General features: G+C 34.4%; 1 protein-coding gene across 1 annotated transcript; it reads right to left on the reverse strand.

Annotated features, from left to right (window-relative positions):
- Nucleotides 1-239: 239 nt before the first annotated feature.
- ALX1 (ALX homeobox 1) lies at nucleotides 240-21,920 on the reverse strand. The gene is made up of 4 exons (XM_003927849.2): nucleotides 21,544-21,920; nucleotides 18,331-18,635; nucleotides 15,324-15,452; nucleotides 240-978 (listed from the first exon to the last, which is right to left on the reverse strand). Exons 1-4 carry the CDS (start codon nucleotides 21,767-21,769, stop codon nucleotides 658-660), a joined length of 981 nt encoding a protein of 326 aa, XP_003927898.1. The 5' UTR covers nucleotides 21,770-21,920; the 3' UTR covers nucleotides 240-657.
- Nucleotides 21,921-26,299: the final 4,379 nt, after the last annotated feature.

Genomic DNA, 26,299 nt, shown 5'->3' on the forward strand with positions numbered 1-26,299 from the left:
CAAATACCTTATACAAATATTGGTTATTTTAAAAGACCTCTTTTTTAACAGAGTGGAAATTCACTAAAACATCAAAAGGTAAAAACAAAAATAAAAATAAGGCTTGAAAATAAATTCTCAGCAATAGAGTTTATGTCCACTGCTTTTTGGATAAAGAGAGAGAGAGAGAGAGAGAGAGAGAGAGAGAGAGAGAGAGGTTAACTCCCCGAAACACCCTGGTTCAATATTTACCTGACAGCTTTGGCATCTCGACATTTTCCCCAGTGCATTTCCTTCTTTATCAGGTATTATTTTACAAGGGATTTCTTGTTATACAGAAGTAACATAAATCAATCTATAACAGTTGAATTTGTTTAACACATTTATTCTTTAATAAGTTGCATGATCATATTTCATTGGCTTGTACAATAGAAAAAGAAAATCTTACTACCAAAACAGAGTTTGTGGAGCCAGGCACATGGTAAACCTATTTAGTCTTTTCAGAGGTTCATTCTTAGATTTTAATGTTAAATAACAACTATTCATTTAAGCTGGTCTCACTGAATATCTTGACCTTTAGCAATTCCACACACAGCAGCTTATTGTGGTATCTTTTAAATATGAGAAATAAGAATGTTTAACTTTGCTATTAAAAGAAAAATAAAAGAGTACTGTATGTTACATGGCCCATGAAATATTGGCGGTGTGCTCCTTAGCTTTCATTCGAAGAACTGCGATACTGGAAGACCTCCTTTCAAACTCTGGCTTTGTTTCAAATGCATGTCCATTGGTTGCCCCAGTAAGAAGAGAGTCAGTGAAAAAATTGTTGAGGGGCACGTGGCTGAACTGGTTCTGGTGGTTTGAAAACCCTGTGTAACTGGAATCTGTCCGAGGCGAGTGAGAATAAGGTGTCATACAGGAGGAAGTGTCACGTGGTAACATGCATGAAGTAACCACAGAACCACCACTTGCATTTCCTGCCCACAAATTGTTCTGAATCTGGAATATATAAAACAACAAATATTACATTTACATGTTCTCACTTTTGTTCTCTTACGTTTAAGTTATATTTACTAAATTTGGTTAACTATTCATTGTTTGTTCCTGTTGGGTGGTCTGTAATTACATTCAACAATGACTGAAAAATAATTATTTGAGAGATCCTTCTAGTTTGTTAAACTGAAATAGAGCAACCAATCCCACATTCTTGGCCACAAAACACAATCTGAAACATGTCTATCTCCTATTTTAAAAGATATTCTTTTTATAGTCACGATTTTAAAAATGAATCTGGAGTAGTTTAAAATCTGGTTTTAAGTTTAAAGATAGGTTTTGTTCTTCTAAACAAAATGACACGAATGCATTTTTTTTTTAATTCTAAGACGAGCTCTTGGTGTCGCAATTTTTGTTGGAAACCATTGCTGACAATAGACTGTTCTGCAAAGATATTTTTGACTAAACACATTCTGAAAAGTATTTTCCCTCCAATTGCTTTTTGTGTCCGATCATCTTGAACAGCTCTGAGAATCTGGGAAATTACAAAATATGTAAATATACATATTTTAAAAATTTACTTTATGATTTATATATCATATAATGAATTCCAAACAGACATGTGACATGTAAAACAAAGTCAGAACTTTAAAACATGGTCCATTACCAAATAATGAAATCATGACTGAGAAAGATATGCAACTATTTAGCAAAAATATCAGATGCGTATAAGGCAGTTACTCTTGTGTTAGAGTACTCCTATATAATAAAATTGGCATTATCATTCATACCCAAGATATTCACATTTCATTTTATTAAATTTCTAAAGAAAACAACTCAATGGAATATCAACAACAAGTACAAATTTATCTAAAGTTACTAGTATATAAAAGAAACATGAAGTAGAACTTATATAACATGAATTTTAAGTAGGACATATCTCAATCAATATGGAAGCTATTTAAACAAAAACAGCAACCACAGACATTACTGGGAAGTTCAGAGAAAATCATGACAAATGGCAGGAACTGAAGAAAAATGAAAAATAAATTGTTGCATGGGATAGTAATACTATGATGCAGGCCTTTGAAGATGAAATAAAATTGAATGCTTTTAGCAACATTATTATAATATATTTTGACTAGAACATAGCAGAAATACACATGTTAATCATAACTGGCTTTCTTATCTTTGTAAATCATGATTGTAAGAGTAGAATCATCAATGAGTAGGACACATATATTTTCCTATTTTTTTTTACATAAAGATTCCGGGCTCCTACATATAGCATCTGGTGTAGTCTTAAAATATTCATGCTTGAATTGTACTTTCTATGACAACTAATTTTCATTTAATAGCAAAAAGTAAATCTTCTGGATAACACTGGTAAAAAAGGTACTCTGTCACTCAAGAAAAGACTGATTAACCCATTTCAAAGTGTAAGAGAAAATCCTTCATAAGTAATTTCAACCTTTAGGTGGGGTTTCACTGATTGTCTAGTTGCTTATATATCTGTTGTCTTAAAAAAAAATTCCTTATATAAATATATGTATAAGCTGCTTTAAACTTGTTAAATATATACATATGTGGAGAGACAAAGAATCAGAGAGATCTACATATCTATATCTAAACATATGTCTATATGATTTGCATATTTTGTTAATGCTTAAATTGTCTCAGGCTATGTTCTGATTCTGGCTCATTCTACTATATGTATTTCATTATAGCCAAAACATAGTGATTGGTACCAGTGATTGCTTAGTTAGGTACCACAAACCAACAAGAGGACTGTTAATGTCATTACTCTGTCAAACTACCTCTTCTAACTTTGGGTGATTTTCCTCTGACATTCAATCACACATTGTGCTACTCGGCAAAAACCACAGTCACATGACTGACATAAGAGCTTTCAGAAATGAAAGTGAACTTTGCTTGCTTATTTGAAAAAAGAAAAGGAAGACAAGATAATGAAAGAGAACGATTATTTGTATTTTGTTTATTAAGGAATTGCTTGATTTATACACAAAGTTGCTTGATTTTTTTGATTAAAATAATTCATTTATATTCCAAATGCACAGAGATACATTCACCAACTAGATAAAAAAGCTAATGTCAGAAAGGTAAAGGCAAGGCAAGTAATCTATGAATGTTAATTAGGAAAATATTGTCTAATTATTGTCTAACATAATTAACACATATCTACCTATGAATTGAAAAATATTCTGTAGAGTACATGACATAAGAAAATTTTATTTTGATCAAAAGTTCTTATCTGGAATGATCAACCAAGTTAAATGTATTACTTTTGATGAAAGAATTTCTAACATATAGACATGTTTTTCTGGGCAGAACAGACTGGTAAAGTAAATATGACAGTAATATTTTAGTTGAACTTGAGAAGATACCCTAAAATTTAAGGCTGTCTTTTATTCCCATGGGTAGAGATGCTCTCATACATTTTTACTGATATATCCTGTTTTCAAAATGTCTATTTCTTCCTCCTCCCCAGCCCCACCGTTGATCTTTCCTTTTTAAACTTTTTGACATATATTTATTTGACTTTAGAAACATTGTTGCTTTCCACATTGTAGATTTGTTTAAATGAAAATTATAAAAGATAGTATCCTCAGTAAACTGTGATTTTACTTCTCTGAAGCATGCCCTCTGGATGTTTCAACATTTGATCGTGATGCCCAAGACCATGTTCATGATAGCCAATGGTTATCAATTAATTACCATGCGTCGGGCATTATGTTAAATAAATTATGTTAAAAACAATTATTTTAATTGTTTCAATACACTAAACAGCCAGCCTGTTGTTTTGCTATACCCATTTTGAAAACAGTAGGTAATACTATAGAATAGAGTTGGAGAACATCACCCAAGATTGCATTACTCCAATGGTGGAGGTCAAATCTCAATCTAGGAAATCTTAGAAATGCTGTAACACTGACTAGTTTTATGAGTTGAAATTACTTATTTATCTACTCATGATCCCTGCTTTGTGGAAGTTCATAGTCTCTACTCTCTGAAGGAAAAACCCACAATTATTTGTCACAACTGTTTTGTCATCCTCAAGGCTAACACAGTACATGGTAAGTCCTTAAAACAAATTTATGAAGTGCTTGAAAAATATGGACTGATCCATCTTGCAGTTATATCAAAATTTTGTGGACAATTTATGTTAATATATCAAAATTTTTGTTTTATAATATGGATTCCCAAAAATCTTAACTTAACAAAATCATACTCAAAAATCTTAACAGAAATCATGAAAATTACATTCCTAGACCTTGCTAACTGCATTTACCTGGGAAGTTCTTTATTTTTATTTCCTATTAAACACTGATTCTCCACCACAGATACATATTCTTGGAGACTCTGTTTCATTTAGTATGGCTCAGGGATCTGTATTAAAATCATGGTAATAATAATACACTCATGGAATTCTGAAAATTAACTGAAATTAAGAAACACTACTGGAGTCCATCTTCCTTCCAAATGAAAAACTCTTTGTACATCAATTTTGTTTACATCTTGTGGCAAGAAGCTCACCTGTTTTAAAACATCATTCCATTCCTTTGGAGAGTTCTGTAAAACTAAGCTATTACATCCCTTTACCTCTACCTATGGTTGTTATTTATGTTTCCTATAATGATGCAAGATAAATATCATCTTTCTTACATGTTAAAATCTTAAAATGTCATCAGGCAATGATGACACAATCCCCAAGTCTTTTTTTCTCCAGGTAAACATCTCCAGTGCTTTTAACCATTCCTCATATGACTTGTCTTCTCAATGCTGTATCATTCCGGTCATGTCCTTCTGGATATGTTTGAGGATATCAATACCCTTCACCCCTATCAACACATGGCATCTACACCAGAATAGCATATGCTGCATATCGTCTGATTGCTGTAGGAAAAAACTGGCACATAACATTTTTGTTCTAGGCCAGGCGTCCTCAAACTTTTTACACAAGGGGCCAGTTCACTGTCCCTCGGACTGTTGGAGGGCTGCCCCATAACTGTGCTCCTCTCACTGACCACCAATGAAAGAGGTGCCCCTTCCTGAAGTGTGGTGAGGGGCCAGATAAATGGCCTCAGGGGGCCGCATGCGGCCTGCGAGCCATAGTTTGGGGACGCCTGTTCTAGGCTATCTAGATTTGATTAAACAATAATAACGTTATTTGAGATTATGGTTGTCTATAGTGCTGTTAAGCTGGACTCACCTGTTCCTCCATCCCTCCACCAATATATTCTCATATGGGCAGTAATTTTTAAACTATGTCCTGGAATCTATAAATCCATGTGCACATTATCTAGAAGTGCATATTACTTTTTTGTGAACTGGGAAGCCCATCAAAATCACACTCTGATTCATTAATGGAAAAATTATATTGGTCTAAAATTAATTTTGGAATTAAAAACTATATTGGTTTTTTCCTAAATAGGATAACCACTCTTATTTTGAACTATTTCATAGATATTACAATGACAACAGCTGGAATCATATAATTTTAGGGTGCTGCTATAGGCCTCTGTCCAATATTCAAGGGCTTTAAAACCAGAAACAAATAATTCCCATATCCTTCTTACATGTGTGTTTTTTAGAAAGAAAAAAAAAAGATTGGCTGCCTTTACATTTCTTTCTCTGTTGTGTTTTAAAAAGAGTAGATAATCTAAAAACATTTCATGTTTTAATGTGCTCTGAAACTTTTTTTTTTTTTTTTAATTTTAGGGGTGTGTTCAAAGCACTGTCCAGGGAACTTGGCCAACTGCCTCCCATTAGCATGAATGGAAGTTCAGCAGACTTACTGCATTTCACTTTGAACATTTGCCCCTTCATGTTTTTCCAACCAAATAAAAGTTAACACTTAATTATCCCATGACTTTGGAATTTTAGAGAAAAGTTTTACTTTTGTCTTATTTATTCCAAACTGGAGCCTAATTTATTTAATATTCATTTTTCTTCCAAGGAATTAAAAGCAGTAGAGAGGAAGGAGAAGGAAAAATACATAAATACATATTAATATAAACATAAATACTAAAAGTTCTTTACTGTAGATATAGACTTGTAATAAATTCAAGTACTGCAGTAGATTATGGATAGAAAAGTATTTATTTCATTTACCTTAGAACCTTGATATGAATATATTCTTTGTAATCACAACTACAAAGTAGATTTTATTGTTCTAACCTTGGTTTGTATTTCTATAACATTTACTAATTTTATATAGTGAGTACTTTTTAATATATTTTTCTAAAATGGCCTTTTCAAAGAAAAGTCAGTTTGTTAGTTTTTGCCTTAATTGTAAAATAGCACGGTATAACAAAAAAATCAATTAGTTTCATGATAGCATTTCATAGTCAATATTAGTGCTGTTTAGAAGAAACAACACTATCACATTTAATAGAAATTTTAAACATGAAAATGTATAAAAACCTTCCCTTAATTTTAAAGCATCTCCAAAACAACTAAGTAATTTTTTTCTACTAAAATAAGTTTATTAACTCTACTTCTCATCTATATATAGACTGCTCCTACCTCCAGCCAGCAACATTCATCATATTTGCTTGCATAAACACACACACACACACACACACACACACACACACACGCAGGCACACACACACTCCATGTGCACACTCTCACAATTCTTGCATCATATGCTCACGCACTTTCCTGTGAGAGTTAGAGGGTACTTCAAAAGACAGAAATCAGAGATTCACAGAGTTACTTGTGATGATGTTACAGCACTACCTCTCTACATTAAAATCTAAAAATTGATTTGGGTTTTCCTTTTTGTCACCATGTTTACATTTATCAACTTTTCTGTATATCATTCAATACTTACTATAAAAATTTCTTAGTACAGTATCACTATGTAATTGAATTTACTATATTCTTAAAAATGAAAACACTGATTTCTGCAAAAAATGATCAATTTTTAAAGAGACTATTATGAAATTCAATAGTATGCCCTTTCCTTTAACATTTATATGACAAAATATTAATAAGAATTATATGCTTAGAAACATGCAGATATTTTTGGCTGTTGACTAACTTTAGAATCCCATTAACTCTTCTATTTACTACCTCAGTAAGTTGCTGGCAGAGAGAAAGAGTGTAAGTGAATCTTTAAATACTGAATTTGCCACCAAGTGACTAACACACACTAAGACTCTGTCTACCCTAAAAAAAAAAAAAAAAAGAAAAATCCCAACTTGAATTAATTAAGCAATGAAAAGATCAATCTGAGTATATTTTAGGTACTCCCTAAGGTAAAGGTGAGGGTACAATTTCATCAGTATCTACTCATTAGGTCTACTTTTCACCAAAAAATGTTTTAAGATGATATATAAAATATTTACATTTTGATGAGTCAATTGAGATTTCAAAAATTCTAAAAGTACTTTTTCAATATATATTATTGTTAAATTAAAGTGATTAAAAATCATTTATTCATCAGAAACAGTTCCTATACGAAATACTAATTGTCACTTTTATTTTTTAGTAAAATTCGATCTTAGAAATGTATATAGAGACTTGGTACAAGAAAGAGAGCCTCTTCCATTTTAAAAAATCACCATTAAATATAGCACCCATATGAGACTGATAATTTAAGAGGAAAACTGCTTAACAGAAAAATAAATGTGTATGTCTATTTGTAGTACAAAAATTAAAAGCACAAAGCTTCATAGGAAATGTTAATGTCTATAAATTTTCAGCATAACATCATATACATGTGTTTACATTTTTCATTATTCAAATCATATTTTAAAATGCTCCAAGTCTAAGACATAACATTAAGAACATTTTTCTTTGGTGTTGGCTGCATTCTTCAATTCCACATTAAGTGATTTTTTAAAGAGAAGATTTGTAGAAACGCTCACGATTGATTTAAAATGAAAGTTTTGAAATCAACTCATTTAAGGAGGAAATAAAATGGTAGGTAACACCTAGCCTTTGCTGTTTTATTACTATTAAGCAGTAATGACCATATGGAGGATTTTCCAAACATTTGTCACATTATCTTTCATGTATTTGAATACATGCATAACTGCTATTCCTGATTCATCAATGTCTGATTTATTTTTAGTGATGAAATTATCCTACTAAAACAAAATTCACAATATAAAAAACAAAGATAAAAAGTTTGTAAATTAAGCTTTTATGCATAAATAGCTTAGAACATGAATAAAATATGCAAATAGATTAATTTGCATAGAATATTTTAAATTTTAGACATATTGTTTAGAGCCATATATGAACTTTGAATTTCTTTATAGAATCTTGAGTAAAGCTATTGAGTTTACTCATCTCCTATTTGTATTAACTACAATGTCAAAATTTTACTTTTGTGATGTTAAAAATTACCTGTGAGTTTGTATGAAAGTTTACCTATTTAATGTCTATGATTTAGAATAAATAAGAAAATCCATAGATGCATGAAGCTTCATAAACATGGCATGCATATAATTCTGGATTAAAGAATATCACAAATTTCACACTAACAATAATAGTATAAACTGCAGATTTTAAACCACGATTCTGTGCTCATAGACTGCTTCAACTTTGATGGTTTAATTTTCTGCCTGTTATTTCTCCATCTTCTTGTGAGATTTTTATATGTATAAGCTAACATTGGCACTCTGCAACATTTATTTTTAATTTTTTCTTATTTATTTGGTTATCTATTCAACTTACTGATTTAGTTTCTTCATAAAATAAGAAAATACTTATTAATTTTTTTAAAATTTATTGTGTACAGTCACATTAGAATATTACATTTTCAATAGAATAGGCCTAATTATTTTCATAATTGATATGAATGCAGTTTGCTTCTTTTAGATGATATCCTTTGCCTTTTTAAAGTTTTTGTATCCTCAACAAAATAAAAATTAATTAAAATTATAATAAAAATTGTCTCATTTTATTAAAATTTCTTTTCACTAAATAAATTTGATTTCATTAAAATTGAAATATTTCAGCAGAATAAAAATTAAGAAAACAATTCACTGTAGCTAGCTATACCTTCACCTAATGGATACTGAGAAAATTTGTCTCATGCTACACGTAACTATATATAGATATATATACACACACATACATATATAATGATTTTAGATATATTTAAACTGTATATAAATTTAATTAAATCAGCATATTTACTTATTGCAAAAACTGTATTTTAGTAAGGTAGATTATAATTATATTTCCTCTATGACTTTAAATGTTTGTGTTTATAATCAATGATGAATTGTGCAATAGCAATACTATTTGTTGAAAATGGTGGTAACATTTTGGTTGTAAGCCATATAAGAATTTTCACTGTATCATTGTATGACCATTGCATTGGTTGTTTCATGGATGTAAAAGTATTCATTATACCATGTATTAATTACTGCTATGTTATTAATATTTTTAAAAGATTTTTATTTTGTTACTCCAAATATTTGGGAAAAAAATAGAAATTATAGTGATAAAATTATACTTTCTCCAAAGATAAAAACTGCTACATATGCCTTTTAATTGTAAACCACAGCGTTGAAGGGTACTAGTTCTATGTTACTTATTTAGCTTAAGATAATCATTAAAATTAATATAGAAACTGCTGATAAAAGAATGGTACATAAGCAATATGTTTACAATATATTATATGGAAACTACTAGAATTACAATATTTAAAATAAAATGTGTTAAACTGAAATATTTTGCACCTTTCATCTATGTATTAAATTATCAAAATGACTTCAAGTTACGTATAACTTGAATCTACCTCTTGGTATGTTCAAATTCTAAGTGGTATATATTTATGAAGTCCTCAATAACACAACAGAAAACAAGATACTGTGTGGATTCCATGGTACATTTGGTAAGCATAGATTTAGTGATGGCTTTCACTCCACAATACTCAGTGAAACCTTATTCAAAATTTTGGCGGGAAAAACACTTCAATTATTTTTCTGAAATCTGTGATGAAAATATTTACTTTATAAGAAAATAATTCTGATGAATTGACAATATACAACTTTTCTAAAGTTGCCATATTTGGTTTTCGATTTAAAAAGGAAAGTATATTTAACTGATTTAATATTTCCCTAGATCCCTATATACTAAATTTACTCACGGTATGGATTAGCTCAAGTGCTACAACATAAGATAACAAGTAATTTAGCTGTCTGGAGAGGCAGGTACTTTAGAACAAAATTAATAATGACTAATAGAAATGACAGAATTCCTACTATTTATTAAGTTCTCTTTTGTACTAGGCAATGCTGTAATTTGCATAAAAATTTTTTTTAACATTCACAAACAGCATGGGAGCTTTCACCCCCATTTTATAAATGAAAAGAATTGCTTCTCATGGTTAATTCATTTGCCAAAGTTCTAAAAGCTATTAAGCTGAAAAGCCAAAATTTGAACCCACATCTCCCTGACTGGGAATCCCATAGGCATTGATGTTAACCACTGGCCCTCTTCAAGTCCCAGGATTCACCTCTGTAGTCTATAAACAAGGGGGCTTTTCTATTCAGAAATTTATTTAGTCTTCACAATAACAGAAAAAACATCATCATCTTCATCATCTACACTATGCACATCACCAACGCTAGCACCAACAATACTTCCATTTTACAAATAAGGAATCCAAAGATCAAGTTAAAGTTGTTACTCAAAATTATGTTTCTAGTAAATAATGTCAGCACTCATGTAATCCAAACCTAGGAACATGAAAATGTGAAGTTCCTTGTAAGAAATGAAGGCTTATTATAATTTTCTAGAAAATACTTATATCTTAAGATAAAATATTTTATTCACTAAAATAATTATTTTTAAAATGCTTTGGTTTTGCTATATTAGAAATAAGTTAAAAATCTAATATTAACAGAACTTTGCTCACTTTTTAAATTTAAGGCCAAAATTATTTAGATGTAGGTTTCTTGGGCCTAGTTTGCACCAAGAAACATTAGCAAATTTAGTATAAGTATTACCTAGTTTGTAATCTTTCTACAAAGCAGGGAATTTTGTCTAGGTCATTTATATGTCCCTGATGCCTGCAACAGTGTATAGCACGTATTTGTTTTGAAATGCAAATAAATTTAGAACAAAAATTGCTGTAAAGGGTCTGCAAAATCATTCTAGCCTATTCTTTCTAACAGAGGAAGAAACTGAGGAAAAGTTAATTACTTACATCACAAAGCTGGTTAATAGCAGAAATTCAGAAACTATCTGTTTTATTAAGAATTGATTATGTTTATGATACACTACTTAATATAATGAAGTATTATATTAAGTGAATACTTAATATATTGAAGTGAATCTGTACTATTACAGCTATACAGTGTCTATGTAATTTGCTTAATTCACAGCAAAGCACCTTAGGTGATACAAAGGTGAGTAATAACTGGGTCATCTTTTAAATATTTTACATTGTAAATGGGAAATCAGACCGTTAATACAAGCCACCAAAATGTCTGTGAGAAAGTGATGTGCAGATGTATGGCAGATTCCAGAGGTTTCATGGAGTAAATACTGCATAGGTAAGGTAGGGAAATTCAAAATAGAGGAAACAGACTCATCTTAAGCAAGGAGACTGCTTCCAAAATGTCACCTTTTGAGGAAAAATGAATAGATTAATTTAGCTAAATCATAGCATTGCCAAACACCAACTGGTATCTTGGGGCAAAATAAAGAATGTAAAAAAAAGATACAACTGTCAGTACATCAAAATATGTTATCTTAAAATATGTTACTGTTAACATCACATCTCTCACTTTCTTATTTGTTTGTTTGCAGTGAAAGATAAGCAAGCTTAAGAAAACGGGTGTTTAGGCTTTTTAAATGTTTGTAAATTTAAAAACAGAAGCATTTTTCCTTTCCAAAAATGATGTGATATTTTAGGGTCCAAGTTGACTTAATTCACTGTTCAATGATGAATTAAAGAGATAATGTTGCATAAAGGTCTCTGGGCTCCTGAGCTCAGAAAACTGGAGCTTAAATTAAACAAATTAATGGATGCAAGAAAGAAGCACAGAGTGTGGCTTTAAATATGTCCCCAACTATTAGTAATTATTTTTATTGTTACAACTGTTGTTACTATAGTAAAATGAAAATGAGTTGATACAAAGCATTATTAAAACATCTTAGAAAGTATTAATTACTACATAGAAAAAAACACACAATAAGCAGGCTTGAGGAGATCATTTTCTAAATTATCTGTTTTTCATCTATTTCTATGTAGGGTTTTTCTTTCCTTCCAAATTTATAATTCTTTATTTCTGTCCTGCCTCTAACATTTTCTAGTTTCCGACTTTTCTGAAATTAATATTTTTTTTCTTTAATTAGTAACAGTCACCAAATCCAATGTCTTCTTATTGGACTGAGTTATTGGATTCCACTTCTGTTCCTATTTCTCCCATTATAAGCTCCTATTTTTAAGCGCCATGATAAAATGTTATTTCCTTTAGGCCAACTCTTGGGAGACATGATGTTGGCACAGTTATTTTTTCAAACAAACTAAAAAAGTATGCTGCATATATTTAAGTTAAAATAAAAACTCCCCCTGCCTCTATTTAGTATCTACAGTGCAGAGTTGCAGCCACTTAATTTTTGAAATTTTGGTAACCAAACATTAAATGATTTACTAATACAGGAAAGTACTACAGATTTCATGGTATTAATTTTTATTATTAATCATGATTGGCTATTAAAATAATTCCAACATAATGTTCTCCATTCTTAAATTATTAGGTGGTATAGCCAATGTATACAAATGACGAAGAATAATTAGTGTAAGATCCCTATGATGTGTGGGGGGAAATTTTTTAAATTAATTTCCCATTGGAATAAAAAACATTATCAAATATATAATTTGGTATACCATGTCCTTTCGTCCTTTAGTGTCCAGGTTACCTTATTCTTTTAATTGATAATATATAAAGTTTTGAGATGCAATAACACAATGCCAAGATAATCTCAGGAAAAAGAGATGGTTAGTCAGAGTATATTGAGCCATATTAAGCCTTTATACTGGTCTCAAAACTGTATAGTTTTAAATCAGAATAGGTGCTAGGCCCTATTATGAATGCTTCATCCTTTATACAGGTCTTAATCTGTGCTAGGCCCTATTCTGAATGTATTATCATATACCAAAGAAGAAACAAGAGTCAAAACAACCAACATGCAGGGACAGAAAAGTAGAAAACAGACAGAAATGGGGTTTGAAGGGAAAGAAATGAAGTCTGGAAGAATAAGATGCACACGAAAAAATAGTCATAGTTAAGCATTATGGAATATACTTAGTAAGACTGTTTAAAATCCATGTGAAGAGCTCATAATTTATTACTTTATTATGTCTAAAGTCACCACAGACAAGTAGTTCAAAATGATATAAACTATACTCCATCTCTACTATATTTTTATTGTTATTTCACTGGTTGTGGCTCTCCAAAACTAAACCACAGACTTGGAATAATGCAGCTCCAGCTTTATGCTCTGTTGGTATCATTAAATATATTCCTGGGAGAGAGAGTCTATTGTCAGGTTATAATCTTGCAAGTGGAAACCAAATTGTCTCTGGTCAAATCAGGACTTCAGTGTACCACTTTCTCATTTGAGCAATGGAGATAATTAACAACACATGCCACGCAAGGTTGTTGTGAGGATTAAATGAGATAATCTATGTAATCTGCTTAGAACAGTGCCCAGAGAAACAGTAAGGGGTGCCAGTAGTGTTAATAACCATGAAGACACTGTAGTCCCTGTCCTCATGGAGCTTGCAGCCTAGAGAGAAAACATTTCTACAGAATTCGTTTAGAAAGAAAAGGCACTCAAACTAACTCAACCAAGGCACTCAAAAATATTTGGCAAACAAAATATCACTAGCCCTATGATGATAAGTAACCGGAAGTATCCTCATGCTTTTAAATAGAAGAAAACATAAAGTAACCTGTTTAAGATAAATTTTAAAAGAGAAACAAGATTCTTGCTATGACAGGGAGATAGGGGGCATTTATTCAAAAGGCATCCAGAACAATAGTCTTCCAGTAAACTGCTGGGTAAAGGTTTAGATGTAGCAGACCTTTATAATCCGTCATGTAGGAAACCACTTGTGTGATCACAAACCAATTCCTTAACTCAATTGAGCCTGTCTTCATAACTTTTTTAAATGAAGGAGTTGAGCAAGGTGATCTCTAAGACATTTTTTCATTTAACATATAATATTACATCAATGAATTTGGAAGATTTATCTGGAGGATTGATGTTTCCAAAATTGGTTTTTAAGAATTATAAAAGGCATAGGAACACAAGGAAAGAACAACATTAAAAGACTGAATTTGTACTCACAGGGTATGAATTTACAGGTAAAGAAAATGAATATTCAATTTTGGGGTTCAGATCATCTAGTTACTGAACTATCAAGGTATTTCTCCAGTACATATGTTTCATATATGTTTTCCCAGTGGTCTCTTACAATGCATATCGTTAAATAATAAATAATAAAATAATGCATAGCTTGGTCCTTATAACACAGATATTCTTTATCATGTATCAAATACAGTTCTGAATGTCATTATTAAGTATTAGGAAAAAGTAATGTAAAATAAATTAGAAAGAACATTTACATATGTTACAAAGCATGAAAAAGAAATATATTCACAGTCTCTAAGGAAAAATGAAAAGGAAAAGAATTTTGAACAGTTTTTGAAAAGATGTAAGAGAGCACCCATTATAAAGGGAAGCTGTTCCTTATCTATGATTAATTTTTAAAATTATGTCTGGTACTAATTCTGTCTCTGTTTTAAGTCATATAGGACCAAATGTGGACCTTGAGAGAACAAGCAATTTGAAATCTAAAAAAAAAAAAAAGAATAGAAACACAGACACATTTTTTAAATGGAGTTAAGGTCTTAAACTTAGGCCACATTTGGCATCAGGTTTTAGTTTAGTTCATAAAACAATATCCACAGAGATTGCATGCCAGGCAACATTATATTTTCAGTATTTTTAAAAGTTAACAAAGGAAGAGAGTCTGAATAATTAGAATGTAGAAGAATTAAAAGACCTGTATCATTAAAAGATGCCATTTCATTTGTTGCAATATACAACAAAATTCAAATTTAAAAAAACTTTGAAATGTTTTTTAATGAATGACTCTGAAAAAAAGCAATAAGAATATAAATAATTTAGTAAAATGAAAACTTAGCAAATGTGAAGCATGTTTTCTGGAGGTTAAATATTCATTCCTGACTATTATATTAGATATAATAAAGCCTATGCTAACCCTTTTAAGAATATAACAACCAAATCTACTATTCTTGATCAATATTCTGTATAGTTTACCATACCTGTGGGTAGCTGTCAGTCCTTGGCAAAACTGATATATCATAGGTGGCAGCAAAATGGCTTTTTGCTTGTTGTATTTGGCCATAACGTTCCCTTTTTCTCCACTTGGCCCTTCGATTTTGAAACCAAACCTAATTATTTAATAGAAAGTAGAATTTCAGCTAAGGAATATTTGGTAAGGCAAATGTGATGTTAAAAGACATGAAACCAGAAAGGTAAACACGGTAAAAAAAAAAATACTTAAAAAGGAATATATGTTAGAAAAGGATATACAGCTTTTACTTTTTCTTGTATTTTGGTGTGGTAAGTGATATGCCCATGAGGCAAAATAATTTAATAAAAAGAGGTAGGAGACTTTTGGCAAATATATCTGATATGTATGAGCCTCTGTTTTCTCATTTAGGAAAAACCAAAAGGAATTAGATGATCTGATCTTGAATACTCGTTATATCTCCACATTGTCATGGATACGCCTCCTTTTAGAGAATGTTGCAAGTCTGGAAGACGTATAAACCATAACATAAACCTGGCCAATCTATAAGGGAATTAATAATATCTGAGTCTACTAAAAAATTATCCTTAAAATATATCAAAAAAGGGAAGGCTCTTCTGGATTGTGCTCATAACTAAATAATCTTTAAAAAATTTAATTGTAAAGATTATATCTAAATATATGGCAGCAGCAGGAACATCATGATTATCTAGAAATATGAAAAAAGATGAGATTACATATTGTAATAAGTATGACAAGAATTATAGGTAAAATTGAATCATCTAAAGTTGAACTATGGTTACATGAATGTGCTTATTACATACATTATGTTACTTACTTTCCCTTATGAAAATGCTCAGGTATTTTTAAATAATTTCTCTAATTTAAAGCACAGCTAATGGAAATAATAAAATAAATAGGGCAGATAGAATCAAGTGTCAAGAAAGTCTATCAGTTAGTGTGGCCACTACCAAGTCACTAAGCTATCTTCCACAATTTATCGTAAGAACCATCTTCCTCAGCAGGTGAAATATTCATTAATTCATACTTGCAATGCTCCAAGATCTTCATTTTAATATTAAAGGGAGATGCAGAAGGTTATATTCAATATGTATATTTTGATATTTCTAATTGAACATTATAGGAGTAGCTTTTGGGAATTTCTTTAGTCTTCACACAACTACGTTCAGAACATAAGATATTTAAGAAAAAAGCTAGGAATCAAATATAAGAAATGCAAGTTGTAAAAGCCTTTTGTTGAAGTTTACTTGAAATTTTCACTCTTTTTCATACTGAATTCTAATCTGTATATCTTTACCTTCACAATTAGGGCAGCATATTAATACTGAGTTTAATTTTTAAGTACACATTACAAATTTAACATGGCACTTTGAAGAGTTTTCAGCAATTAAAGTAAGCCAGAGAGCTACATGTTCATTATAGTTATAGTACATTGCTGATAAATGCATATTATCCATTATGCCCAAGGCTTAAAGACATCAACAACAAAATAATTGACAAAAAGACCTTGACAATTTCCTTAAAATGGGTACCAGTTACCACTCTCATGTGCAAAGCAGGAAAGAAAATGACCTGAGTAAATTAAGTTCAGGTTGGCTCTCTGTGCATGTTCTTAGACAAAAATTAATCAAGACTTAGTGAATGTTAAAGGGAAAAAGATGCATTTTGTACAGTTCATCACTCTGTGTGCAAACGTATTTGTCTATCGTTACAAGTATAGCTAATTTAAATATAGGCAAAGAAAAAATCTCCAACATACAGGGTGGGTGTTAATATTTGACAATTCTAAAATTCTTTGTTAGCATGAACTTTCTACATATTTACTACCTGAACCGAGATAAAGTAGCCATTTACTTCCACAAACTTAAGTAAAAATCTGCTCCTTGTTATACGTGCACCACCAGATGTTGTCTCTAATGATGTAAGAGCCATACAATGGCTTAGTCGTAAGAAGAAATACTGTTACTTGATTTAGAATAAAAATTTTCACTATTTTATTCATTTCTCCATTTTAGTAGTTTATGGGAATTGCAGAAAATCAATACTTTCATAGAGGAGTCAAAAGACACACAAAGACAAAGGCCATTATACTCAATTATTGTTGCATTTTAAACTCTTTCTTATTACTTGCAAACTAGTAAAATATAGTTCAAGAATATCAAATGTAGTCAAAATAAAGTACTCTTAAAAGGTAAAATTTTACCTGGTATAATTTTTCTTTCTCAAACCATTTTTTTAAAATTAAGCATATTGGATCATCCAATTTAATAAATAGAATATATTTATAAATATAATTGAGTGTATGCAAAAATTTACTTCAAAGCCATTACTTTTACTGCCTAGGCAAAATTCATAAAATTTATCTAGACTTTAAAAATTATAATGGAATAGCACGTACTGACAACTACTAGAACTAGAAAATGTAAATGAACTATTTAATTTTTAAAAAATTATCCATAGTGAAAACATTTAATAGTATATGTAACAATTGGGAGTTTGTCAGATTGTTTCTTTTTTTCCTTTTATTATGCCTCCAACCTTAGTAAAATTGTAGATGTATGGCCTACTATACAAATAATTTACAAATACCTGATATGTAACTTAAAAACAAAACCTCAGTGGCTAATAAAACAGAAAAAAAATAGATATATCTATTACAAAACAGTCAAGATTCTGTTTTTCACCCATTAAAAACTGCTTTTTAAAAATCAGAGATGTATGATCACATTGTTATGTTTGAATGATTGTTGATTTTTATGTCTATGTAATAACTCGACTTCTTTTATTTACATTTTATGTGAGTTGTCAAAACCTTTGCAATTAAAACAATAATTTTAGTGGACATACATTCATATATATATATACATATATTACACTGTTTCTCATCTTGAGCTAGGGAATCAGCTTGTTTCTTTGTGGCAAAATGCACTTATTTAATTATTCTAACACCATGTATTTTCCTACCCCATCCATCAAGGCATCTCTTTGGCTCCTACCTGGACCCTGGCCTCAGTGAGCTCTGTCCTCAGAGCAAGCTGTTCTCTGACATATACATCCGGGTAATGAGTTTTCTGAAAGACCTTCTCCAGTTCCTCCAGCTGCAAACTGGTAAAGGTGGTTCGGTGTCTTCGCTTCTTACTGCTGGATACATTGCTGTCACATTTATCCCCAAGTTCATCCAGCTCTCCCTTCTCTTGCATCCCTTTCACGGGAGACATTCGGAGACTGTTACAGTTGTCCATAGCTCTATTCAGTTCGGTGTGAAGGGGCTGTCCTTCTACTTTAGTGATCCCATAGTTCACTGCACTCAGAGGGGAAAAAACAACAGTTCTCAGGATTGTGAAACACATCTCAGTTAAATCAGTAAGGAGAAGTAATTGAGAGTTTCAAGAAATTGGACTATTTTACAGGATTTATATATTAATGCATGTATTTTTAATCTAAATTAATGTACTCAAATTAAAGGATAATCTAGGTGTTCCATGAAAAATCCTAAGTGTTCATAATTTTTGAAAACGGAAGCAAATTTAATGTCAAGTATTTATTCACAGTGGATAAAGTCAATCTACTAATGTGGCTTAGGAAAATTATTTAAGATTAAATAATATTTTTGCACTGATATCCAAAAGTTATTGTCCCCCTCCACATAAAATGTACTGATGATAGACTTAAGATGTGATATCAATTCCACTAAATTTTGAATATTTCAAGTTTATATCTTTGTCTGCATTTACACTTTTTCTTCAAAAAGTGATTTACTAAATTGACAAATTTCATGTCAAATGTTGAAAAAGCTTTCTATAGGAAATTAGATTTAACCAACGTATTTTACCTAAAAACTTATGTAGCTTTAAAAAAAAAATCATATCTCTGCTTAGCTTGTGAAATATGTTTTAGGCTTGAATGTTTTACTTTTTTCTCTGTTGAAGCACATAAATTAAAACAGCTATTAAAACATTACTGAAGATGGCATTAGCATTCTGTTAAGGGATGTTTAATTTCAGTGATTTTCTTCAGATTTTATTGCATGCTTGCAGTATGATATAAAACAAAAATATGCTACACACCCACAAATGCAATGAAGGCACATCATGAAATGGGAAGCACTTTTTAAAATGTAAAGTCAATCCAGCCAGAATAATAATTTCCAATAGATGATCATACTTCTTTTCATTTGTTTCTTTTTTAAAATTAACACCATAATGCATTTTAACAATTCTTTTCATCGTTATACAAATATATTCAACTTTAATGAGCATATAACTTAAATAGCTAATAATTGAATACTGTGCATTTTCAATGTCACTAATGGAGTAACTCTCAAAAATGTTCCTATTACAAAAAATGTCAAATATTTGAGGTGATGGCCAAGTTAATTAGCTTAATTTAATCATTCCACATTGTATTCAAAAAAGTAATATTACTTTGTACCCCATAAATTTATTCAACTATAAGTTTTCAATATATAAAAATTCTTAAAAATGAATGGTTTTCATGCAAAGGAAGATGTGATGCTAAACTAAATATAAAGAAGAGCCGTGACTGATTAACAATACGGTTTTGTCTCCTTGGGCAAAGTTAAATCGGGAACTGCAGCAATTAGGGATGGGGGAGGGGAAGCAGTGGAGAGGCTAAAGGCATCTCAAGAGAAACACAGGATCCCTCCTAAATTAAGTGGATGGCTGCCTATGTTCATCTTCTCTGTTATAAAGCATCTTAATAGTGTGATTTCGTTAAAAGTTGATAACGCATCAAAAACCGACCTATGTCTCTTATTTCGGATTCCCGACTATTTAAAATAAAATATTGTGATCAAGTCCATCCAGAGTGAATACAAGACATTGCAAAATCATTAAAGAAAGACCTGTCAGTTCAAATAACTTTACACATGCAGCTAAGAATTCCACAAACACAGATACCAGGTCTGAAACGCAGCCAGAAAACCAACAACTCAGTGTAAGAATAATGAAAAGTATTTGCTCGCATCTTTCTAAATAAATGACTGAAACGACTTAGCTGATTATTTTTTCTATCATTTGCGCGTTTATTTTTTACTTACCCTTAGTCAAAAGTTATTTGGTACGTTAAATGAAATTAATAAAATATGAGATTTAAAAAATAACTTGTGTTCAAAATATTTAGAAAATGAGCCTCTACAAGCCGGTGTCTTGTCAGATTTTGAATCTCCATAAAATAGGGGGCAGGGGGCTTGTTGTAAATATTTCACACTTAATTCGTTTGTTATTTTAAAGCAACCCGCCCTTTATAGCTTAACTGTGGAATATATACAATGATAAGGAAAAATTCTCTTGGAATTGTAAACGTGCTTTAGCTGTCGCGTTCTAAAATAATAGATTCGTATTAGGTTACAAGATAGAAAAGATAGATGGTTTGTTTTGATAACACTTTGACTCGGAGATAGATTCAAAGTTGAAGATTTCACCCAGAAGCATTCCGAAGACTCCTTAGCTGACTTTTAATGTGAAGTCATAAAAACAGAAAACGAAGCATCTGGGAATGAGTGATTAGACCAGAGATGCTTTGTCCGAAGCTATTTAAAGTGCTTCGGGTCTGCAACAAAAATTTAACGAGTGTTGTATTGCAAACGCAAAGAAGCAGAAATTACAAACTCACACACGCTAGAAATCTAAGGATCCTCCAACGTTGAAAAAAATATCGCCACGTCTTGGAAAATTAAAAAGATTTGTTTTTACCTAAAGGAGCTCAAAGGGTTTTCTTTTTTGTTGTTTGTTTTTCTGACTTGCGACGACAGTGACGTACTCTAACGAGCTGTGATCGATTTCAGTTCCTCCCGCCAGGACAGCTAGGCGGGCTCGCAGAGGAAGCGTTCTGTCTTGACTCAATTACGCCCTATTTAGCGCCCTATCAGTTTACTCCAGGAGCCAGTATTACAGAGGGACTCAGGGATCCCCAGGCGACCAGACCCTACAGCGAAGGAAGAATCGCTCGGAGGCAACCTAGTGCTGGATCTCTCCCGCCCTCGGCCCCAGACCCCCGGCCCCCAAAGGCTGCTGCTGCGGTAACACCGCTTCGCAGAGCACGCACCCCTCCACTGCCTTCCTCTTCCACCCTCCAGCTCCCTCGCTTCCTCTTTTCCCCTTCCTCCCTCGCTGCGGGATCTGACCGATCCCACATTTCGGATTGCGGAAGAAGCTGTGGTGGCTGTGGCTGGGGCGCTAGGGACTCACCGCTGCTGTCCTGACAGGGCGAGGTCCTCTCCAAGCGCACGTGATGCTCCGCGCGGGGCAGGGGTCCGAAGGCCTGCACGCATTTGCTTGCAGACGCTTTGCTGTAAAAGGACTCATTGTCCAGCGTCTCCATAACGTGCTCCAGCGGACCTCCTGAGCCCATGTAAAAGTCACTGTTTTTACTCGGAGGGCTCTTGAGGGCAAATTTCTCGCTCAGAAACTCCATAATCCTGGAAGACTGTCGCGTAGCTCCTGGGGCGCAGAAGCTGGAGAGCGCTGGGGGAGGGAGCCAGTGGGCGGGAGGAGGGAGGGCCAGAGAGGAGGGAAGGGAAAGCTAGCGTTGCGGCGCAGGGAGCTGCCCCGCTCCGGGCCCTTTAATACGTCCCGGCTGGAAAGGGAGCACCCGAAGTTGCTTTTATATCTTGAAACTCAGCTGGGCTCCTCGGGCAACCTCCCAGTTCTAATGAATATGAAAATAGGCAGGCGACTAACTCCACCCCGGGTCCCCCCTCCGCCCCCACCCCACCCCCATTTTCCCCACTTACCCCGGTAGGGCGCGTCCAGGCCTAGGATAGACAGACAGACAGCTCCATTTCAGAAATGCCGGGAGAGACGACCCCCGACACCCAGATACTTTGCCGCCGTGACAGTGGACTGGCATTTTCGGAAGATCTTGGTGAGGCAAAGCAGTTAAACCTCCACTCCCCGCTGTCTGCGCCTTCCTGAGCCACCCGTCCCCACCCCGCCCCCACGCCGGCCACTATCAGAAAGATTTAGAGGCGTCTTAAGAACTTGAAAGGAAATATTGCTCTAAAGGGCTTTTATTTCATCCGTAAATCGTTTACGTGGAAGATCCACATTAATCCGAAGCCCAAGAAACCAGATGCATTGGCAGTTATGAATCGCAGCGGCAGTGGTAGAAGGGCGGCTTCGGCTTCTAACCCGGAGGATCTCGGCGTCCTGGCGCGCTGGGCCCTTTACGACGCCGCCGTGGTCTTTTCTTTTTCTCTGGAATGCGGCGGCTTGTGGACGCGGTGGCGATGGGTGGGAGACAGAAGCCAAGCAAGAGGCAATGAAGTTATTATACCAATACCAACCAATTCACTACCTTCTTCCCCACCCTTCCCTTAGGTCCAGGATTTTATCATCAGATTCAAATTGTTTTAAGAAAATCCGTTAGGATAAATTCCTTTGAAGGGCTTTTACTTTAATGCCAAAGGGAGGCTTATTACAAAAATGGGTTTATGAAGAAGAGGAGGAAAGTCTGCATAGTTTTACAGAAATTACTTTTAAAGAGTCGCTTTGGAGTTACTCTGAAAAGCGCTCTGGGAGTGGTGCGGGCGCGGAGCTGGGCGCATTAGCCGCCCGGCGCGGCGCCCTGGGCGCTGGCAGGTCCAAGGCCTTCATTTCCGCCGGTGGGGATGGTAGGGCGAGCAGGACAGCACTGCTAGATTGAAAGCCCTTCTGTGTGACTTTCGGCACGACTCTGGCTTCCTAGGAGCCCGCCACGTCTGGGGCAAATGCTTTAGCTGTCCTGGGCACAAAAACGCATTTGCATCGGGCACCTTAAGCTAGCAGATTTGGTGAAAATAAGCTCCACAGGTTGTAGACCAGGTAGGGCTCTGCTGCCGCGTCCTGACACAGCCTTTGTCAACACTGGCACCCATGGCGGCCGTGGCATGTACCCAGGCAAGCCTGGCAATTATGGTGAGACCTCGGGTAGGCCGAGCGGCCCGGACTCTAAGGATGGCGAGGCCAAGCCCAGCTGTGATGGGCATGCTGATGGGTTTGAGAGTTCCCACCTTCTGCGAGGATCTTGACTGACCCACGCTTCTCTGGTGAGACCTTCTTGGAGGCCTGACCAGGCCTCAACCAGAGAGCAACAATCAGGGAGCGCTGTGTACCCCAGAGCTGCTTCTTAGTATTGCCCTAACGGCGGGGTCCGCCCTAAGCGCCCAGATCCAACCGGGAGAACCAGAGCAGATCGGAGGACAGCAGCAGCCTTGGTCTCCCGGCCTGGGTCCAAGCCAGACTGTTGTCTGGAGGAGGCGCGCAAGCTTAGTTCACGTGGAGCCGCGCTCAGTGTGGCGCTGAGCGCGCACTCAGATTCAGGCGAGTGGCCTCTGGAATAACTAGCTTCTTCTGTATTATTATTACTCTCTCCGGCGAAGTGCTGCCAGCATCAACTGCAGATTGTTAAATTTCAGAGGAGCAAGGTCAAAGAAAAGCACTGGGGACTGCGCTTCATCAGGAGCCAGGCTGCGTCAGGGCGCAGGAACTCCAAACCAGACAACCTCGCATTCTGAGGCCAGACCGAGGGAAAGAGGGTCAGGTGTCTGAAGAAGTCTTTGAAACGCTCTCCGTAAAGTGTCCTGTATCATTCCGTCCTTGCGTGAGCAGGAGCCTCAGCTCTATGTTTTTGGTTTTTTTTGGACACTTTCTAGCTGGCTCCTGGGCAGCCTTGTGGAAACGTTGAGTGTTGTTACTCACTCCTCTTCGCTTGGCCATTTTTGATTCTTTACTATCCCCTTTGTTGCCTTCTTATCTTCAGGTATTCTGAAAGTCTTTCTCTAATAAACACCGGGAAAGATAAGAAAATTGTCGTTTAATATGTTTTTCAAAAATTCCCAGCAGCAAGAACATCACCTATTGCTGACTTGAGGAAATATACAAACTAGTTATAAACCAAGATATCTCGTAGAGCTTTGTCAGTTTGTTTATAAATATATATCTTAAGAGCCCCAAATTTCCGGAAAAACAATCGGTGTCTTTTAAATGAAAGACATATGATGCAAGTTCTAGGGTACTAGTATGCCAATAAAGGTCCAACTCAGAGAGGAAACTAAAGGGTAGCTGAGGACAAGAGCTGTCCAGTGAACCCGTTTCTACCCCATTACCCAAATGCACTTTGATGGCAGTGGTTAGAGGGATGGGGTGTAATATGTCACCAAACGCACATAATATTCCTGGAGCTCCCTGGAAACGCAAATATGCTACACGGAATCCCGTGTGTTTTGTGACATGTAACCACATGTGCCCATAACATAGGGAACAGCTAACGGCAAACTCCCATAACAAATGTTTTAATCTGCAGTTTTTGGCAAGAAGCTGGGTATTTGGTTGCCAACAGCTGCATTACATGAATTTTGAGAGTTTGAGATTGTGTTTATGGTTATGACACAGCTCTAGAGATGGGGCATTAATAATACATTGAAAATAATACTAATTAAAACAATAATAATTAAACAATTCCTAAAAGTCACAAGAAGGAAGAAGAAATTAGATTGGAGGCTGTTTCACTTTCCCTGCGATCTACCTGGGCTTTCTACCTGGGCTTTCTCCACCGATGCTCTGAGGACAACCTTCTTGGAAATTGACTATAGTACTTTGATAAATGTTTTCAGCCTTCCAGATCCAGCTTTGCTCCTACAGTATGCTTTTAAAAACCCTTCCCGATTCCAGCAAGTCAGCTTGGCCCAGGCCCCAGGGGCAAGTGTTCTGAGGGGTAATCAGCTGGTTATACATATACATATATATCATATATATATCTCATATATGCATGTGTATATATATATGAAGGGGTTTATTGTCAGGTTCTAGTTGGGGTTTTTATCTTCTGGGGACTCAGCCCATCAACTCCAGGCATCAGTTCTCTTCTTTGCCCACGAATTTTGCCTTTGAGAGTATTGTTCATCTCTTCCCATATTCAGGATATAAACCCAGGATTCAGCTGTCCTTCTTTGATGTCAGTCAAGACATCTAACTAGAATAAGCCGCTGTGCATCCTTTTCTGATTTGCTTTCTTCAGATCTCAGCTTTCCTGATGGGCACCAAGGCTTGCAAGAAGTGGTGGGGTGAGAGAGGGGGTAGGAGAGCAACAGAGGTGGGGAGTAATTGATTTCTTTTCAAGCCTAAAAATATGTAAGGCATCCTAGGATTCCAGCACTTTTGGATCTTCACTGTGTGGTGATGCTTCTCTACTTCTTCTTGATGGGGATGAGGAGTAGTGAGTGCCTGCTGGTGAGGTGCAGGGTGGGGATCAGGAGGAATAATGAGGGTTAACAAGATGATTACAGATTCAAGTCTCAGCCTCTCTGAAAAACTTTCTCCCCTAGTAATTGAGATGTGTTGGAGCAAACTAGATCATTCCTCTGTCACCAAGGGATCCTAACAGAGGGGGAGAAAGCTATTTTGTGAAGATAAAGATGACTGATGCTACCATTTGAAGTGACATCTAACATTATTCCTTACCCAAATAGTGATTTGGGACATTTTTTAAAAGTTTTCTTTAGTTCCCACTTAAAGCCTAGAATTAAAATAATTGAAGAAGTTAAAATCATTAGAAAGTCCATTGAAATGACTATTTGACACTCCCTCACCCCCAAAGTAATGCTTTATTAGAAAGTAAAATTCAGATAAAGGATTCCCAGATTAAGGCTCAATTAAAAAAAAAGAAAAGGAAAGAAAAAAAAAAAAAAACCTCACAGACTAAAAGCAGCTTTTAAAGCCCCTCTTCCCTTTATGAATATGTTTTGGGAAATGAAAAATATTTATGTATGCACCATTAAAGCAGTGGTAGAAGAAATGCATAGACTGCTCCAGTTTCTTCTGATTTCAACTTATTGAGAGAAATGTCACACTTACATACTAATAGTGAGAATGTCAAGCTAGAATTGCTAAGATTCTTAGCACTTCCTTTTTGCAGTGAGAGTTTGAGGTTTACTGTAAGTAGAGCAAGGGAAGAAATGCGTGCTGA

The sequence above is a fragment of the Saimiri boliviensis genome, chromosome 7, assembly GCF_048565385.1.
Source record: "Saimiri boliviensis isolate mSaiBol1 chromosome 7, mSaiBol1.pri, whole genome shotgun sequence".
NCBI lineage: Eukaryota > Metazoa > Chordata > Mammalia > Primates > Cebidae > Saimiri > Saimiri boliviensis.

Bases quoted from the DNA above. Each gene is read 5' to 3' on its own strand.
- ALX1 (XM_003927849.2), bottom strand. From the start codon at position 21,769: ATGGAGTTTCTGAGCGAGAAATTTGCCCTCAAGAGCCCTCCGAGTAAA. The intron at 15,453-18,330 runs GTAGGAGCCAAA...TTAAATAATTAG, and splicing joins TCACTGAGGCCAGGGTCCAG to GTTTGGTTTCAAAATCGAAG. The intron at 979-15,323 runs GTATGGTAAACT...TATATATTCCAG, and splicing joins GGACTGACAGCTACCCACAG to ATTCAGAACAATTTGTGGGC.